The sequence below is a fragment of the Podarcis vaucheri genome, assembly GCF_965113315.1.
Source record: "Podarcis vaucheri genome assembly, chromosome: 5".
Lineage (NCBI taxonomy): Eukaryota > Metazoa > Chordata > Lepidosauria > Squamata > Lacertidae > Podarcis > Podarcis vaucheri.
The window spans coordinates 17631496-17651393 of NC_138763.1; the positions used below are offsets into that span (position 1 = coordinate 17631496).

General features: G+C 44.0%; 1 protein-coding gene and 1 long non-coding RNA gene across 10 annotated transcripts in view; one reads left to right on the forward strand and one right to left on the reverse strand.

Moving 5' to 3' along the window:
• Nucleotides 1-6703, forward strand: part of LOC309533334 — a 47206-nt gene extending 40503 nt beyond the window's left edge. The window contains exon 5 of one of the 2 annotated variants that reach the window (XR_014220126.1): nucleotides 6038-6703. This is a non-coding gene — a long non-coding RNA (uncharacterized lncRNA). Of the gene's footprint in view, nucleotides 1-3642; nucleotides 3813-6037 lie in introns of those variants that run through there. The other variant, XR_014220127.1, reaches the window with a different exon arrangement.
• Nucleotides 1-19898, reverse strand: part of LOC309533018 (uncharacterized protein) — a 219310-nt gene that overhangs the window by 11889 nt on the left and 187523 nt on the right. For 5 of the 8 annotated variants that reach the window (XR_014220091.1, XM_082223867.1, XM_082223871.1 and 2 more), the window contains 6 exons: nucleotides 17236-17364; nucleotides 15656-15784; nucleotides 15304-15432; nucleotides 13208-13336; nucleotides 12343-12471; nucleotides 9987-10118 (listed from right to left, as the gene is read on the reverse strand). Coding sequence is in view for 7 of the 8 variants with exons in the window: in XM_082223867.1 (XP_082079993.1) it covers nucleotides 9987-10118; nucleotides 12343-12471; nucleotides 13208-13336; nucleotides 15304-15432; nucleotides 15656-15784; nucleotides 17236-17364 (777 nt within the window). In the remaining variant the exon portion in view is untranslated. The remainder of the gene's footprint in view (nucleotides 1-9986; nucleotides 10119-12342; nucleotides 12472-13207; nucleotides 13337-15303; nucleotides 15433-15655; nucleotides 15785-17235; nucleotides 17365-19898) is intronic. The other 3 variants (XM_082223869.1, XM_082223868.1, XM_082223870.1) reach the window with 3 other exon arrangements.

A 19898-nucleotide genomic window follows, 5' to 3' on the forward strand; every position in this document is an offset into this window, starting at 1 on the left:
ACCAGCCTCTTGGCTTCTGAGCCAGGGGAACCCCAACATTGAGTCAACCACAAGAACCAAGGTGGCACTCCTACCTAAAAGACCAGCACCAGCTTTTTAGCCCAACAGGGCCATGCAACCTCCATCGCTGGTCAAATCCACACCTCACAGCTAAAGAACACAGTTTCTCCTAAAGAAGCCTGGAAACTCTGGTTTGTTGAGGGTGCAGGGATTTATAGCTCTTTGAGAGGCAAACTACGATTCCCAGGATTCTTGGGGGAGCGAGAGATATGCTTAAAATGATATGGTGTGACTTCCGGGGGTTGACGCGATCTGGGAATGGCGGATTCCCTCCGAGCTCCGGAGGGAATCGGCTCAGCAGGGGACGGGTCTTGCCGTGCCGGCGACACGGGGACCCTTAAAACCGCAGGCGCGGTGCCTGCGGACTGAAGACTCGGCGGGTGCCTTAAGCGCCCCCCCTGATTCGCGAAGAGCCTTTTTAAAGGCTGCGGAGGGGATACGGGGGTGGCGCGGCACTGAGAGTCCATCGCTACCTCTGCTGAGCGAAGCCGCGAGCCATGACCGGAGAGCGCTGACTTCCTTCCTTGAAATTCGGCTGAAAAAACAACCCGTGAGTAATTTGGACTTGGCTTTTAAGAAATTTATCCACTGAATTTGAGACGATCGGGGGATGTGCTAAAAGGAAGTCCGCACCCCCTACCTTGCAGACGATCTAGAGCAACGAAAAAAGAACTAAGCTGGAGTGCCTACCCTGTAAAGGGTGAGTTTTAAAAAAGACAGTGACTTCCAAGATTTGGAAATTTTGAGCAGGAGAGAGGAGTGTTGGATGTTTTATGCTCTGTTGTAAACAACCCCCCCTCCCGGGCCCGGGAGCGTCCTGCTTTGGAGCTGGTTTAAGAAGTGCAGAGTTTGACAGCTGTCAAAGCTGTCAAACGGACTGTTAATAGTGGAAAATTGCTACCTAAGTTACCTCTGGATTAAAAAGAGTTACAATTGATCTAAAATTGTTGGAAATAAAGAAACAATAACAAGACAGAGGACTGTTGGGGAAAAGAATACTAAGTAACCAGATTCCCTCTAGAGGGAATTCTGTGGAACTACAATGGCTGTGGATGGAAAGATACTGGGAGAAATCGAAAGGATGTTTTATTTGGTTGGAATCTTACAAGAGCAGACTACGGCTATGAGTGAACAATTGATGACCTTGACTTCTGAAACAAGTAGTCCTGCTGAATGTAACGAGGACCTCAATGAGAAAGAATCCACAGCTGAACCAGAAATGATAATAAAAGAAGAGGAGAAGACAAAACAAGAAAGAGAAGAAGTGATGTGGGAAAATACTGAGCAGAAGCTGACGCCTGTGGAATACAAACAAGGAGATTATTGGAGTAAATCTACTATAAATCCACGAAAGATGCAGAAGACGAAAGTGGAGGCCCTGGGAGTCTATGAAATTAAGGAATTTAAAATAAAGAAATATAATCGGGGCCTCCACATAGACTCTGACTTTGATTACCTTCAAGATTCATGCCTTGTGGAAACTCTTCAGCAGCTGTTTGCAAATATGGGAAGAGACTTTGGATTGATGGTGAAAGAACTCTTTCGAGATGTGACGACTGGCATAAAGGATTACCAACAAGACCGGCGGAGAGGGACTGAAAGAGACTGGAGGGCCTCGGACGTGAGGAACCCGGGCTAATAACTGTTATTTTGGACATGCTTTGGGAAGGGACGCAAACCGGGGATGGGAGGGAGGGAAAAATTAAGTTCTAACAACACTCATGATTATGGGATTTGGTTAAAAAGATCATTATTCAAGACAAAATGGGAAATCGATGGAAGGGAATTGAGGTCCAACTTAGAAAAAATTAATTTTGTTTGCTTTTATAAAAGGACTAATATTAAGACAGGGAAATGCCAATTTGCTGACATAAATTTGGAAATGGGGATGCAAGAGAGGGGGTAGGGGGAAGTCAATGACCAGGGTTAGGAAATAACATTTTCGGGAAAGTATATATGTTTGTTGTTGTTTTCTTTTTTTTTCTTTGTTTATGTGTTTACTTGTTTTTTGTGTTTTTGTTTTTGTCTATATAAAATGTGAAAACCCAATAAAATTTTTTTTTTTATAAAATGATATGGTGTGGATCCATATCATCATTGCAGCAGGCAATATTGAACCTACCAGGCTCACCACTCTGAAAGGACCACTTCATAGCTACTCTCACATCCTTCAATAGGTACCACCTATATCCTGAATGTGTCATAGTTTAAACAGGGATGTTTATTAGCATGCTTTCTCTCTTTTGAATGCTTGGAAAACAAAAGTTTATCTGCCCCCCCCCCCTTGCAATGAGTTTAGTTGCCCAGTTGGTTGGAGACCAAGGAGACGTGAATTCAAAAAGTAACCTTGAGTCACTGCAATACCTAAGAAATCTCTTTTGCTTCAAATATACAGTCAACAACTGATCAAACAGTCTGAGTAGATCAGTTTCCCCCTCTCTTTTGGCAATTTAAGACACACACACAGGGAGACAGAGAGAGAGACTTGAATTCTGCTGCTTTTGGTGTCTATATTTGAAATCTCGGTTCCTGGCAGAGAAAACTGAATCACTCCAGCATCCTTTTTTAATATCTACCAAGCGGATAGAACACACCCTTCATATAATGACCTCATTTGGCTTGTCTTGCGATGAATGTCTCTTTCGCCCACCACACTTCCCTTCTGGTCACTAGTTGGCTTTTGTTTAAATAGTTTGCTATTTACTCTGCATCAGACACCTGAGTCTGAATCTCCCACTCCCTTGTCCCCACAACTCTTACTTGGCAAAGCTCATGGAATTGTTTTCCAGTTCACACTGACACCGTTTTGTTCCATGACTGGAAATGGTTAGGGCAATTCATATAATTCTTCCGCTTACCAGTAAACTTACCCTCCTAACTTGCTATTTATTTCAGTTCAACTGCGAGCAATGGATCGCACACGTCTGTGGCCAACATTTAACTCAATTATCATTTAATACAGCGCCCTTGTCTGTTCCCACTTTCCCAAAATGGGCTGTCTGAAGACGACGCGGCCAGTTCACACACAGCCCTGCCGTTTTCGTATGCTAAGCACCCATAAAAAGAGGGTTTCAGCTTCCAACTGCCAGTTATCTAATAAAGACATTTTCTAATTTAACAGTTTCCTGTGTATCTGTGTTATGTTTTTTTTTCTTCTGGGAACTGCAGGAATGGCAGCCAACCCTCTAAGTCATTTCCTGATTTCTTCCTTCTGGCCTGGATTAGTCCTGCCATGACCATCAGTTCTTAAATCCTTTCACAGCAGTAGCAAGTAGTGGGGGCTTTCCTTACCAACACACACACACACACACACACACGAATGATCTGCAAGAACAAAACCAAACCCCACCCCCCACAAAACACACACATTTGAAACACCACCATTGCTGCAGTCAAGGATAGGACATTGCCTGTTTCATGTTTTGCTCTGGTTATAAAGTGTTTTTGAAAAGTTAAAGCTGGAAATTGGGGGGGGTTGGTTCATCTGGGGTGGTGGTGCCCTCTTGCGCCCCCATGGATGAGCATGCTCCCAATTCTCTCTTTTTCTCCCACCACCCTCCACACACTGTTTGATGTTCCCAGTAACAGCTTCCTTCTGGAACCCAGATGTTCTGAAGACCCATAGCACAGTTTGGCTGTCAAAACTGAAAGATCACCCGAGATCTACTGAAAAACTGATGAGCCAAATTAGCACATGTGACAGCAAATGCATATTTGCAACATGCTTGGATTAAAAATAATATAATAGTAATAAAAAGCAAACAGCATCAGCTGAGAAGGGTGATTATTCATGGAACTGACAGGCAATTTTACCCTTTTCTCCTCTGCTGTGGTCCTAAGGTGAATCTCAAACTACTATTTGCTTTAAGGGAAAAATCACACATTGTTGCAGCTGAAGCAGAAATGGTTGGTTGCCACACTCACCCATAGTCAACCCTCTGGAAATGGCCTGTCAAAGTAGGTGTGGTCGAGATATAAAAGCAGCATCTGAGTATCACAGTTTTTTGTGGCCCTCCTAGCACCCTGCCCAACGTGTCCATTTGGGGGACAGGACTGAAGGCCACACGGACCCATGATCACAAATCTCTGCTTAAAAACCACCTAGGAAGGAGAGTCCACCACCTGTTGTGGGAGTCCCCTCCACAGCTCGTAAGGTCAGAAAGTTCTTCCTGGTGTTTAGTCAGAATCTCCTTTCTTGTAACTTGAATCCATTGGTTTGGGTCCTAGCCTAGAGACTGGGAGAAAACAAGCTTGCTCCATCTTCCTTGTGACAGCTCTTTGGACATTAATTCCTCTTAAGAAGGAATTAAGATGATTGTGGAGCTACCACTGAAATCAGCCAAGTTACCCCCCATCCTAACACTTTGTTCAACTGATCAGTGTCCTGGTATCATTATGGTGCCCCCTTTTCCAACCAGGTCCTAGCATCACTGGGGTTGGGGGAACAGGAGTCTGGCTTTTTCAGCATCCGTTCCTGGTCTCTTTAATGTGTAGCTCCACCCTTAACCAATGCTTGTTGCCATTCAAACACCTTGTTTCGGTGTGCCTTTCATCTGGATACAGCTGAGTGATGCCATGACATTTACTGCTCACTAGAGCAAATTTAGATGTTGGGGTGTGTTGCTATCGTGCATCAGACATATATGCCCTTGCACTGATTTATGGGTGAATAAAACGATTCTTATTGCTAGGCTATCTGCTTCCTTTGGTCCCTGCCAAGACACACTATTTCAATTCTTCACTCCAAAATTCGAGAACATGAAAGCCCAGTTGCTCTTGGCGGCTAAAAGCCTCTGCTTACCAGCCAGCTACACCTTTTATGGATAATTTCTTGTGCTGCTTTTTCTCTCTCCCTCTCATAGTACTATAAGTATAGCAATTGTTGCCAGGAAAGGTTTCCAGCCCTATCCAACCACATGCTGGTTGGACTCAATCCAGCTCAAGTTCTTTGGGAGAGGCTTTGTACACTCCCAAACTAATTTTTTATTTTTTTTAAAGCATACTAAATGTTCCTGCCCTGGAGATAGTAGAATCATAGAATTGTAGAACTGGAAGGGACCCCAAGGACTATCTACTTCAACCTCTGCAATTCAGGAATATGGGGGGGGATTGAACATGCAACCTTGGCCAAACCAGGCTAATGGTTTGACCACAGGGGTCCCTTTTTCAGCATTAATCTTCAACCAAGCACCAATGTTCTATGATGCATGAAGCTGCCTTACACTAAAACAGACTGTTGGTACATCTAACCCAGCGGCAGCCAACACAAGGTCCCCTGCAGATGTTTTTGGACCACAGTTGTCATCAGTCCCTGCTAGCATGGCCAATGGTCAGGGATGGTGGGAAATGCATCTCAACAACTTCTAGAGGGTACCACCTTGGCTATCTCTGACCTACCCTAATATCCTCAGCTCAGAGGGCCAACCTAAATATTACACAAAGAAGCATGTGAACAGATTGTTGCTCTTTTCAGGTAAGGTTCGATGACATGCCAGCAAATTCAGGTCGTGCAGTTATGGTTAACTGGGAGGTCTCCTGCAACATACCCACTTTCCCCAAATTTCTAGCTTTTTGTGATAAGTGACTGGAAAACATGGAATAGTAGTCGATTTGATAACAGCATCTAACCTCTACATAGACAAATCAAAATGAATGCTCATTAAATAGCCAATGCCATCAAAAACCTTACTGCAAAAAAATAAAGGTGAATGCTCAGTAAACTGCTTGGAAGTGCCCATTCTTGAGAGGCATCTAGCTTGGTCCTGTCTAGTAATTTGTTCTTCATGATCTCAGGCATGAGTGTTTCCTAGACTGGCTATCCAAGACTAAAGATGAAAACCATGTATTCTGCTACTGAGATGTGTTTTCAGTAGTAGAGTCCATAGATACACAGGTTCAGGCATGCTCATGCAGAGCAAAGATATGATTTGGGAGCGGAGAATCCTATTTCTTTCATTTCCTCCATTCTTTCATTTAGCTTGGCCAATGCACTGAGTCATCCATAGGAAGGAGCAAGTTTGGCTGTGTTTGGTACACATGTCAATGTGGGACACATGGGGCTACCATGTTCTCAGAGGATCTTCCAGTTATGCTTCCTTGCAGATGTCTTCTCTCCTCTCCTACTCCTCTTGTCACCATTTGCCAAGCTGCTGTTGCTGTGAAACCATCATTCCAGTGGTGTGAGCCTTCCACAAGAACCTTCCATCAGTAAGATAAACAGATGGTGTCCAAGAACAGTGCAAATATCCTTTTCATGAGCAGTAAGGCTTTGTAATAAAGCCAGCCAGGGTCGAACGAAGCATCTTCCAACAGTTAATTAGTATTATGATTTACTGAAAAGTAGTAAATCATTAAATTAGTTTCTGGTCTTGTAAATATGAACAACTGACAAGGAGAAATGTATGTGCCTGTTAAGTCCCATTGAAATAAACAGAATGTAAATACTTGTAATGCTGTGCTGGACTGCAACTGCAGGACGCAATCCATCTGCAATTACTATATTATGTATTTCACACTGTACGCCCTTTTATTGGACTGAAAGCTTCACGGGACCAATCCACAGGACTTGATCTGGAAATATCGTGCAACTTCGCAGGATCTTGTAGGGCAGGAGTAGGGAACCAATAGCCCTCCAGATGTTAAAGCTATAGTTTTCCCAGTAGTGATGTATGGAAGGACCATAAAGAAGGCTGATCGCCAAAGAACTGATGCTTTTGAATTATGGTGCTGGAGGAGACTCTTGAGAGTCCCATGGACTGCAAGAAGATCAAACCTATCCATTCTGAAGGAAATCAGCCCTGAGTGCTCACTGGAAGGACAGATCCTGAAGCTGAGACTCCAAGCTGAGAAGAGAAGACTCCCTGGAAAAGACCCTGATGTTGGGAAAGATGGAGGGCACAAGGAGAAGGGGACGACAGAGGATGAGAAGGTTGGATAGTGTTCTCAAAGCTACCAGCATGAGTTTGACCAAACTGCGGGAGGCAGGGAAAGACAGGAGTGCCTGGCATGCTCTGGTCCATGGGGTCACGAAGAGTCGGACACGACTAAACGACTAAACAACTAAACAACAACAGCCCTCCAGATACTGCTGGACTACAACTTCCATCATCCAGGACTGATGGGAGTTGGAGTCCAACAATCCTTGCTGTAGCAGTAGTGTGAGGGAGGACACATTAACCACCACTCCTCCAGCCATGGTTTCCTATGTTTGCTGCAAATGGGTGCAGGTAAGCCTTCCACCTTTTTGTAAAAGAAAAGTCAAATTTCTGTCTACCGTGGAAAAACAGAGGCAGCCCTGGATGTATGCTCAGCCAGTTCACAGTGGCATGCCTATCAATGGCTGAGTGGGGCATCAAGGGTTGACTTGCATGTGTGAATGGCCTATGGCAGCTCAAACACCACAGGGAGAATGCTCCTATCATCCCATATCAGATCACTGCTTTACAATGGTGGTTGTTCACACATTCAGTAGCTGCAAAGACACAAAGCAAGCAATGTGCATGCATGTGTGAACTCACCTAATGTCTTTAGCCCTGGGCTAAAATGCCCTGTCTTCCTGTAAGATCAGTGCAGAAAGCATGGGGCACACCAGAATAACTCCCAACTTATGTGCATCACACACAGCCTGCCAGAAAAAAAAATCCAGGCTGTGAACTAAAGGGAAGGTGTTTTATTCTTAGAAGAGGATGCGAACAGCAAGAAGAAAATGCTAATTTAAAGCTGGAAATAAAAATATAATGAATTATAATCCTCCTTTTTAGCCAGATCAGTTCGTGTTTCTTACAATTCATCGTTTTTGTTCCACTCCACAAATCATTTCACTGAAGTCACTGTTAGACACATGGCTTTGCTGATTTAAAAAAAAAGTTATTATGAAGAAAGTCTTGGCCAACTGGTGGTATGTCCTTCAGGTTACTCTGCATTCCTTGACTCAGGACAGCAATTTGTTTTAATTTGATTGTTCCTGTGAAGGTTGTGCAGTGTAAAGGCTGACTTTAACAGATTGCTTTTGATTTATTGTTACTTGCAGCATGTCTTTTTTATAACCACCATCCAAAATGCTTTGAGCTTTTGGGAAACTTTTTGGGGGTAGTGTGTGCGAGTCAGAGGCAATGGAAGATATGTGAAACAGCTTTTAGAGATGTGTGAAATACTTCTCCCTACAAACTTTTAATTTTACCAAAAATATTTTGACTTCCCTTTAAATTCCCAGGGACATTATCTCTGAAGTGTATGCAGTATCTAATTTTCCTTTGCAGTAGCAACTCTCATATTCACTATCAGAAATAAATATCAATATCAATGTCACTTGATAAGGAAAATTAAGCCAAGCATATTTCCTAAATCAAGAAGATGCACCCAGCTTGTTTTCTACGCTGCCAACTGTACTGTACACCCTTTTACAGAAGAGATAATCAATTACAGCCATTTAAAGTCTGTGATAAATATGCTGATTGATTCATCATACCAATCCACCAATTAATGCTTTTAGCACTAATAAAATTGTTAATGGATAATTGGGAAAGAGTCCTTTACCCAGCAGAATGTGCTTTGCAATAAATTCTTCCCACCTATAAATCAGTCCTTTTATTTAAATTTATATCCCACCCTGTCCCATTGGCTTAATGTGGTTTAGAACATTTTAAAGTGAAAAACGACAGATAGAGTATAAATATGCACATAAATATATACTAAACCTGGGTTTGCCAACTCGCAGCCTCTATCTCTTAAATCTATAACCCTGTGTGATTTGTAAATTTAGATGCAGTACCAATTTGTAAATGTTATCAACCCTGGTTGCACAGATTTTTTAAAAAGCATTTCCACAGCCGTTTTAAAGCAAAGTATGACACCAGACATGTAGACCAAGACAGCAGTTGTGGATAGAAATTTCCTTCTGCACTGCGCTTGAAAATGCACACTTTGGAACAAACTATATGAGTTTATTAATATCGGCTGTCAACATGGAGAGGAGTAAACCCACATGCACAAACAAGAACCACTCACCGCATGGAATTAAGTGAAATCATTTTGCAATGGCTGTGCCACATCAAAACAAGCGTGAGATTTGGGCCTGGTAATCCCCATTTTACAGATGAAGAATTAAGGCTGGGCAACATGGTCCTTGTGAGTTCATGACTGACCAACAATTAGTACCCAACGCTCCGAGGTCCAAGTCCAGCCTTCCCAATATCATCATCATCATCTATTGAATTCATATACTGCCCTATACCTAGAGGTCTCAGGGCGATTCACAGAACAAAATCAGAATATAAAACCACAAAATATATAATCAAAATAAAAACAACAACCCCGCTGGCTTATGCTGGCTTGAGGTTGCAAATACGATGGCCCAAATGGTTCAAAATGGTGTTTTAACTTCTAACACATCACCTACTTAAGCCCTAAATGGCCTCGGTCCAGTATACCTGAAGGAGTGTCTCCACTCCCATCGTTCTGCCTGGACACTGAGGTCCAGCGCCGAGGGCCTTCTGGCAGTTCCCTCACTGCGAGAAGCCAAGTTACAGGGAACCAGTCAGAGGGCCTTCTTGGTAGTGGCACCTGCCCTGTGGAACGCCCTCCGTACAGATGTCAAAGAGAAAAACAACTACCAGACTTTTAGAAGGCATCTGAAGGCAGCCCTATTTAGGGAATCTTTTATTGTTTAATAGGTTATTGTATTTTAGTGTTCTGTTGGAAGCCGCTCAGAGTGGCTGGGGAAACCCAGCCAGATGGGCAGGGTATAAATAAAACTAGAACAGGTATTTTAAAATATAATCATGTGAATATAAGTATAAAAACATATCTCTGCATTACCTAGGAAGAGCGCCACCATTGTTAAGAGAACGAAGGGCCAAGTCCCTATTCAAATCTGATCCTAACAATCAAGCAAAGGCGAATGTTGATGAAGTGAGAGTGACACTTACGAAGGTCACAGCGGATTCCGTAGTAACCTGGCAGGCAGCCACACTTGCCGGTGACATGATGGCACTCTTCATTCTTTCCAGAGCACTGACATACTTGGTTACAGTTCTCCCCATATGTGCCTGGCAGACAAGCTGAGGGAAGAGGAAATGTAAACCGATGAATTACATTTGTCTTGGTAAACACAGTGCTCAAAGAAAGAGCCGGGTAGAATTTATTCAATAAGACCGCTGCCTGCAGAAGAATGCTGCCCTCTGGGACTTTGGGTTTATTACGTTTGCTTGGGGATTACTTTGTGGTTTGATTTTGTTTTGCTCAGTCAATTTGTGCCCAACTGTCATGGGCCAGTTGCAATTTTCTTGTCACTTAGAGAAAGTCATAGGTTGATGTCAAGGAAAATCGACTAAAATAATAAAACTCAGGAGAGTCTCCCAAATATGTGTGGTGACTCTCTCGCCCGCAGATGCCTTAAAGCTTCAAGTCAGCTTCAAATGCTTATGCTGTTTCTTTCCTGGTTCTCTCTCTCTGCCCTGGCGGGGAGCTCATGCTAAAAGTCTGCGGTTCAGGCTACGTGAGCTATTCTCCACCACAAATACAAGTGTATGTTTAAATTGTGTGTTTCCAGTGACATGTCATGGGAAAGCATCCAAGTTACTTAAGAGCTGGTTCACACATGCAAGGACACTTGATCATGTCACATGGCAACTCACACAGAACGATAGAATTGTAGAGTTGGAAAAGACCACGACGGTCATCTAGTCCAACCCCTGCTATTGCAAAAAGGAATCTTTTTGCCCAATGTGGGGCTTGCACCCACAATCCTGAGATTAAGAGTCTCATGTTCTACCAGCTGAGTTATCCCAGGCGGTTAAACCAATTGATGTTAAACCAATCCATTAACATGAATTGGTTAAAGTTAACATTGAAACTAATTGCATAGCATTTTTGAAGTGGTGTGAAAGTGTTATCTCTGATGACCCATTCACACAATAGAGCCATCACTTCATGGATCTGTTGGCAAATGATGAATGGGCCTGTATGAACCGGCCTCAAGTGTGGTGGGAGAAATCAATGCTCCATTTCTGCACCTGCTAGGGCATTGGAGGAAATCGTGTGTACCAAACACTATAGACCTTCAAAGCAAGAACTGCACATGCGAAGCACCCTTTGGGTTCAATGAGTCAAAATCTCAGTAAGGTCCAGTTTGAACGTAATGGGAATCCATAGGTTCCTGCTCTGTGTCCTGGGTTTATGGGCTACCTCTCTTTCTCCTTTGCAGCTCTCTCCCAAGCCTTTTCAAATTAGCCGCTCTGAAATTCTTGTTGGTGTGCCTTCCTACTGTTTTATGAGCTGTAATTACTCACTTGGTAGAACACAAGACTCTTCATCTCAGGTTGTGGGTTCCGGCCCCACATTGCGCAAAAGATTCCTGCATTGCAGGGAATGGACTAGATGGCTCTCGTGGTCCCTTCCAACTCTACAGTTATATCATTATGCTAGATACAGTGGTGCCTCGCAAGACGAAAAGAATTCGTTCCGCGAGTCTTTTCGTCTTGCGATCTTTTTCGTTTTGCGAAGCACGGTCCGTCGCAACTGCGCCTCTTCAAGCGGCTTGTAAGAAAAAAGCGCAAGACGTTTTCGTCTTGCGAAGCAAGCCCATAGGGAAATTTGTCTAGCGAAGCAACGCAAAACCGAAAAACCCTTTCGTCTAGCGAGTTTTTCGTCTTGCAAGGCATTTGTCTTGCGGGGCACCACTGTACTCTGTTTCTGTGCTCCACTATCCATGCCGGTTCATTGTTTTCTTGTGCTGTATTTTGTATTTGCATACCTTATTGTCAGATAGGGGTTGGTTTTTATTGTAAGCTGCTTTATGCCAGAAGTTCCTCAAAATGTATAAATAAGGGATACATCTGAGGTATAGATTTTAAAATTAATTAAATGACCCACCTTGCTTTAAATTAATTAAATGAACCACATACTGTTCTTCACTTCTTTCACTGTGGAACTCCCTGCCCATTGACACGAGGCAGGTGCCTTTACTGTGTTGTTTTCAGTGCCTGCTAAAATCTTGTTTGTCTAGGCAAGCCAACCCAGATACGTAAAACTGATATGTCTTTTTAACATTTCACTTTCATGATGCATATTTATAACCTCTTCTCATGTCAGCTTGTTTTTAACTCTGACTTCTCTCCAGAGTTTTAATGTAAGTTTTATTTTATGTTAACTGCCTAGAGAGCTTTATACAATTAAGCAGTATACATATTCCGGTGATGAACGAATGAATGAACAAATGAATGAATGAATGAATAATCTTATTCCTTCATGACAAAACACACACACAAACATTAGGGGACTTACTTCTTTCGCAGCCACTGCCCACAAAACCTGGAGGGCAGCCACACTCCCCGCTCACGTGGTTGCAAGGGACACCTGGAGGGCATTTGCAGCGCTCAGTACAATTGCTGCCATAGTAGCCAGGCAGGCAAGCTGGAGAAAATAAAAGCAAAGCCATCTCTGCTAGAAGTCTGAATATACTTCTAAGTGCTGTGACCCATCCTCTCCCTACGGCTCCAAATGGCCCTCTTGCTGTTCCCTAGAATTCTCCCCTCCACATGCCATTGTTTAACCCCTATTGTTGTCTGCAGTGTTATCCAGTAGCTTGTGCTCAGGATAAACAAGTCGAGTGAGCCATGCACAAGCCAAGAAACCACTGTGGGCAGAGTGGCAGAGAGAGAGAGAAACAATAGCCCAAATGAGCATGTTTTGACTATGCTCCCCAGCTTTCATTTACTGGAAAACTATGGACAACTTCAGGGACGCACGCGGGTGGCGCTGTGGGTTAAACCACAGAGCCTAGGACTTGCCGATCAGAAGGTCGGCGGTTCAAATCCCCATGACGGGGTGAGCTCCCGTTGCTCGGTCCCTGCTCCTGCCAACCTAGCAGTTCGAAAGCTCGTCAAAGTGCAAGTAGATAAATAGGTACCGCTCCAGCGGGAAGTTAAACGCCGTTTCCGTGCGCTGCTCTGGTTTGCCAGAAGCGGCTTAGTCATGCTGGCCACATGACCCGGAAGCTGTACGCCGGCTCCCTTGGCCAATAAAGTGAGATGAGCGCTGCAACCCCAGTGTCGGTCACGACTGGACTGGACCTTTACCTTTATGGACAACTTCAGGTCAGTGGGATTTAAGATGTCACAGAGCAAAAGAGAGCTTAATGGGAACTTACGCTTGTCACACTGTTCTCCTCTCCAGCCCATTTCACAGTGACACACTCCAGTCTGGGGGTTGCAGGAGGAGCTGTGCTCACAGTCACACAGCCCTTCACACCTCTCCCCAAAGGAACCATTTGGACAAGCTGAGGATAAATTGTGAAACACAAGCAAAATCAATACGTTCTCTCCCAGAGGGCAGGGGGTTTGAATAATTTGAGCGCAACCACCACCACCTCAGGAAATAGTCAATATTTATCAATAAGGACATCTCAAAATTATGAGTGCCACGCTGAAGGTCAGGATTTGTAATCTGAAAGGTGTGGCATAGAGTTAAACCCTGTAAAGCAAAATTCTAGAATGTTTTATCTATATTATGAGTGTCCAACCACACAGTCGAGGCCTACACATGCTGCACATCCTCTCTGGATATTTTTCATAACTCAGGAGTCTCGAAAGTTTCGCATGCGAGTCCTATTCAGAGTAGACCCCCTGAAGTTAATGGACCTGGCTTAATTTCAAAGGGTCTACTCTGAGTAGGGCTACAACCTTATGAATTTAGACACATCAGTTTGCTAATATACGAAACAAGCTGGACTTAGGAGAATTCCACAGTGTCATCTGTGACCATTTATATACAAATTTTGTGTAGTTTAAAAATAAAATAAAATCACACACAAATGAGATGGAACAGACTTTTGCATGAACACATGTGAATAATAATAATAATAATAATAATAATAATAATAATAATAATTTGCTATTTATAGCCCGCCCATCTGGTTGGGTTTGCCCAGCCACTCTGGGTGGATATGCAACAGAATATTAATATTAATAATAATATTAATAAAGTGATAAAACATCAAACATTACAAACTTCCCTAAACTGGGCTGCCTTCAGATGTCTTCTAAAAGTCAGACAGTTGTTTATTTCCTTGACATCTGATGGGACGGCATTTCACAGGCGGGTGCCACTACTGAGAAGGCCCTCTGCCTGGTTCCCTGTAACCTCACTTCTTGCAGGGAAGGAACCGCCAGAAGGCCCTCGGTGCTGGACCTCAGCTGAAATGGGAAAGTGGCACTGACCAGAAACTGAGTGATCTGTCCACCCCTAGTTTCTATAAAGTATTTGGCCTATTTGTGAGCTATTCCAAGATTTAGGACAGAGGTGGAAACCAAAGTCACACTGTCTACCATCAAGCATAATAGACAACGGGGTCCTTGACTTCAGTTTTCACCTGAAGAGAAAGAGAGCAGGTGTGTATGTAAAAGAAGCTACTGAGATGATAGGTTTTGAAGGAGGAGAAAGAAGCCATACCTTGAAAGGGGGAAAAGGAAGACAGGAGTCCCCATACCTGAAAGGACGGCAAAGAATCAGAGAACGCAGATCGAGTTTTTGCATTTGATTCAGTCAGCAAAATAAGACACAAACAGAGAAATCCAAAACTGGCTTATGGTGGGCTATAGGTCCACTGGGAGTATATGCTATCGGGAACCCACAGAAAGCCCCAAAACAGGGCACTCCAAGGCAGGGAGTGAGCAAAACGGAGCTGGCCTAGGAACCACTGGATCCTGAACCGGGTTCTCTGCTTTCGTGTAATGGCATCAGACCAAGTCGTTGTGCTCCTTACCTTCTACTGCAGCCACTGTTGTTGCCCACCACCAGAGGGCGCTCATTTAGATTGCACCCTAAGACGGAAACCCTGAAACCATTCATTTAGGCCAGGCATAGGCAAACTTGGCCCTCCAGATGTTTTGGGACTACAACTCCCATCATCCCTAACAGGACCATTGGCCAGGGATGATGGGAGCTGTAGTCCCAAAATATCTGGAGGCTCGAGTTCGCCTATGCCTGATTTAGGCCTTTTTACCGAAGTCCCATTAAACACCAGTGCAAATGCTCCAGTGTAACGGATATCATTACTGCAGCTTTAGAGCTCCTATCTTAAGGCTTGATGCGGGACCAAGAGTTATGTGGGAGAGTGCAAAGGCACATAACTGCAAGATGTAGCGAGTGCAGAAATGGCACATAATCACAAATGGATATAGCAACACAAATATTTTCGATTATCACAGGGGCCTTTTATAAAGTTAAAAGAACTGTGATCCTTACGAGTATCACAATGGTCCCCAATCCAGCCTGGACGACAAGTGCATTTCCCAGAACGATGATCACAAATTCCACCATTGCTACAGCTGCAGCTCTGCTGACACCTTTCTCCATACTTCCCTGCTTCACACTCTGCAGTGAAAGAGAACAGACTTTCACTAGTTTATGAATGAAACTGTCCAGCCTGAAAAGAACTCAGTCTTGGCAGCTGACCTTCAGCTCTGCTTAGATCAAGTTTAACCAATGTAGGTTTATTGCTAGTGTACCGTTACTCACTCAAGCCCTTTGGGGACGAGCCATTATATGAACCGAAATGAATATGGAAGCAATATTGACAATATTTTCTCAAATTTACCCAGTTCACAGGCTATTCCAGTCCAACCTTTGGGGCATAGGCACTCTCCAGTCGCAGGATCACAAGTAGCTTGGTTTTGACAGATGCAGTGCTGCAGGCAGTCCTTACCATACAGACCCAGAGGGCAGGCTGTGGACAAGAATATATTTTTAGCTTAACATGAAAGGGCCATCACTAAAATTGTGCATAGGAGTCATTTTAAAAAATGAGGATCAGGCATGTTCTGCATTCGACTGTTGCAAAGGACGCTTTCCGTACCTCATGGGTTCAAGAGTGCCATTAAGGGAGACCAGAGTAGTGAGCTGCCCTTGCTCACTATTATTCCTCAGGAATTTCTTGTTAGGGGGGCATGAAAAGCAGCCACAACAGCAAACGCTCTTAAAACTGTGTGGTTTGAGAATTTTGCAATTTATCTTGGAGTGTTGGTTTGAGAACAACAAACTCGCACTATTATCTATTTAAAACCTGCTTACATAGAGAAGCTATCTATACCTCTCCTTATTTCTGAATGGATGATGATGATGAATGTAATTTATTGCCCTCTCTTCACCCCAAGGTCCCAGGGTGGGTTACAACAATTTAAAATACATTTGGGATGGTAAGGTGGGGATGCAATCTTGGCATCCAATGAAATGTGGGCATATGGGAGGTGGGGAAATGTTCAGTGTAAAAAGTTGTAACATGACCGTATCAAAAGATATTTGAGTTAAACTAATATAATTTAGTGTCGTTGGGTTAATGCTGCTGTCTTTTCTCCCGTTAATGGGGCAATGATGGCATGGGGCATGCCTCTACCATTTTGTCCAGCCTTTTTTCCTGCTCTTTTGGATGTGGCAGACATTTTGCATTATGCCACACCCCTATGACGGCCAATTTGTGCTCGTAACACTTTCTCAAAATTCCAGATGTTCCCACTAGCCCAGAAAGGTTGGTGACTTCTGATCCAATGTAAAAGTGTCCCAGTCAGATTGCTGACTGACATGTGAATCTCCTACCTGCAGGCGGTGTTTTTATGCATTAAAAAGTGGCATCCCTACCTGCTGTCACAAGTGGTACAGGCTATTTTACTACCTTAAGTCTCTACCATCTCACTGGGGTCGTGGGTGGTGCTGTGGTCTAAACCATGGAGCCTCTTGGGCTTGCCAATTGGAAGGTGGGCGGTTCGAATCTGTGTGATGGGGTGAGTTCCCACTGCTCTGCCCCAGTTCCTGCCAACCTGACAGTTCAAAAGCACACCAGTGCAAGTAGATAAATAGGTACCACTGCGGCGGGAAGGTAAACAGCATTTCTGTGTGCTCTGGCTTCTATCACAATGTTCCGTTGCACCAGAAGCGGTTTAGTCATGCTGGCCACGTGACCCAGAAGGCTGTCTGTGGACAAACGCCAGCTCCCTCAGCCTGAAAATGAGATGAGCACCGGACCCCATAGTTGCCTGTGACTGGACTTAACCGTCAAGGGGTGCTTTGCCTTTTTTACCTTTCCATCTCATTCTACTGCATATGAAGACCAGACCTTTGTTTCATTGCCACCTTGTTCTACTGTTTGGCCAAACCAGGCCCAAATTTAAATCCACAATGTACCTTCCTGACAGACCGGTCCTCTCCATCCAGCTGTGCATATGCATGCCCCAGTGATGTGGTCACAAAGTGCTGCGTTCTTACAATTGCAGCGCTGACGACAGCTTTGTCCGTAAGTGTTAATGTGACAAGCTGGAGAGAGGGAAAGAGAGAAAATGAACCATAAAGCCCAATCACGAGACATCAAAGGACACATCAAATTCATTTGGAACTCAATTCAAGGAAAACAAAGAGAGGGAACTGATTCGGGATGGGCGATACATTCAAGTCACGCACATGCGTTTGTATATTCATTGCGACTGACAAACAGACCCGCAAATATGTTTCATCATAACACAGTTTGAATGGTGATTTCTTTTCTTTTCTTAGAAAGTAACAATTAGAATCCTTTGCATGATAGATCAGCTGTCTTCTTCCAACAGAATGTCTGGGTATAAAACAAACTGCCACAGCCAGTCTGACGGGCTGTTTGTTTGGAAACTCTTCTGCAAAGCCAGGCTTTTTCTTTATTGCTGCTGGCAGAATCGCTGTAATACCAAATGAGGCTGATATGGTATCAGGCCCCTCTCAAAGGGATGAAGCAAAGGTGATATGGTCAAGTCTTGGGTTCCTGCTCTGCACAAATAAAAAAAATGTGCAAATACAGCACCAACTCCTCTCAAAAAACAAACTATGCACACGTTTGCACCAAGTGTCCAAAGGAACATTTCGTGTGAAAATGCATAATTCACATGCTTTATTATGATTTCCCATTGCAGATTTTGCCATCTTTGTTTGAAAGGTGGGCATGGAGGTACCAGTAGCAGTTCAGTATTCTTTTGTCTCTTCTTTTTTATCACCACTGCTGAGAGCAGGGAAAAAAATTCTGATCTGCTAGAATGCGGAGAGCTGTTTTATCCAGAGTCAGACCTGTGGTCTAATGCATGGAAAGAGAGCTGGGCTTACTTGGTCTGATACAACATTGCAATCCTACATTTTCTCCCTCATACATGACACTGTGTGGCTCTACGTAAGCAGATATATAGCACCTGGTGCTCATGTTTAAACTTAACATGTGTTGCCAGCTACCACAAGGTAAAGGTGGCATCCATTCCTGCTGTAAGCCTGATAGTACCACACACACATCTGCAACCATTTCAAAAATGTGCATAATGGGAGCATGATACAAATTTGCACCACGTGATTGGGCACTGTGAGCAAATATAAAGCTGCCTTACACAATACACAATGTGTATTAAACTACTGTGTGGTTGCATGTACCCCATGGTAGGTAAAAAGGTAAAGGTAAAGGACCCCTGGACGGCTAAGTGATTAAGTCTAGTCAAAGGCGACCGACCATGGGTTGTGGCGCTCATCTCGCTTTCAGGCCGAGGGAGCCGGTGTTTGTCCGTAGACAGCTTTCTGGGTCATGTGGCCAGCATGACTAAACCACTTCTGGCGCAACAGAACACCATGACGGAAGCCAGAGCGCACGGAAATGCTGTTTACCTTCCTGTCACAGCAGGATCTATTTATCTACTTGCACTGGCGTGCTTTTGAACTGCTAAGTTGGCAGGACCGGGACAGAGCAACGGGAGCTCACTCCGTCGCAGGGATTCAAACTGTCAGCCTTCCAGTTGGCAAGCCCAAGAGGCTCAGAGGTTTAGACCACAGCGCCACCTGCATCCCCTCCCATGGTAGGACAATAAGCAATCACCGTATGTAAACAACTGATGACACCCATGTGAATGGGTCTGAAAATGGGGAGGATTCCTCCTGCTTTCATTGACCTCGTATTTTTCTCCTTGGGTCAATGGCTTGGGGCTGTTAGAGGAAAAAAGACAGACACAGCAATTGTCTGAGGTCACAAATCTATGACTGGGGTAGAGATCCTGAACGTTCCTGACTTCTATTTAAGGTTTTCCTTTCTATATTTTTCTGGCTTATGTCCCTGTTCTGCAGCATGGGATGTAGGATGCTGGCTTGAGCCATCTGTTCTTTCTCTTCCACATCCTCTGGGCATGCTGGCAGGTGAACTTCCTGCTGGCCATGTCCCAACCCAGCAAGGCCTGCCATGACAGATGCAGAACTTCTGGTACTTTAGACAGCTGAACAAATGCCTTTGGGTGCCCTCTAGAGTACTAGACAAGAACAGCTGGTTCTGCCAAAGGGATGTGCAAGAAAACCTATCTTCATTGTGTTGCACTGAGCCATCACTGACTCGCTTTGATCCAAGGCTGCTGGACAGAGTTCAGCTCTGGAACCTATTGAAATGCTGGTCCTCAACTGCGGAACATCATTGTCACTCTAACTAATGATGAATTCACTCTCAGGGTGCCAACAGCACAGTAACCAAGGGCACCTAGCTGGAAGAGAGAGGTATCAGCGCCCTCAATGTAACTCATAAGTTTGCAGAAGTACAAAAAGTTGTTAAAAATCAGGACCCAAAATAGCGCAATAAAGATTGGGCATGCTTAGTAGGCACAAAACACTGCAACTGACATTTCACACGTGCACACATGCTCCGAGAAAAGTGTTTCAGTGCTAATTTTTTAAAAAAAAACTGATTAAAACAAGCACATGCACATACTCCTTTCCCAGTTAATGCCCGTTTAGAAATAAATGTCATTGCAAAGGGCTTTTCCTCCATCGTTTCATTCAAAGCATCACTGTGTTGTGATATTTCG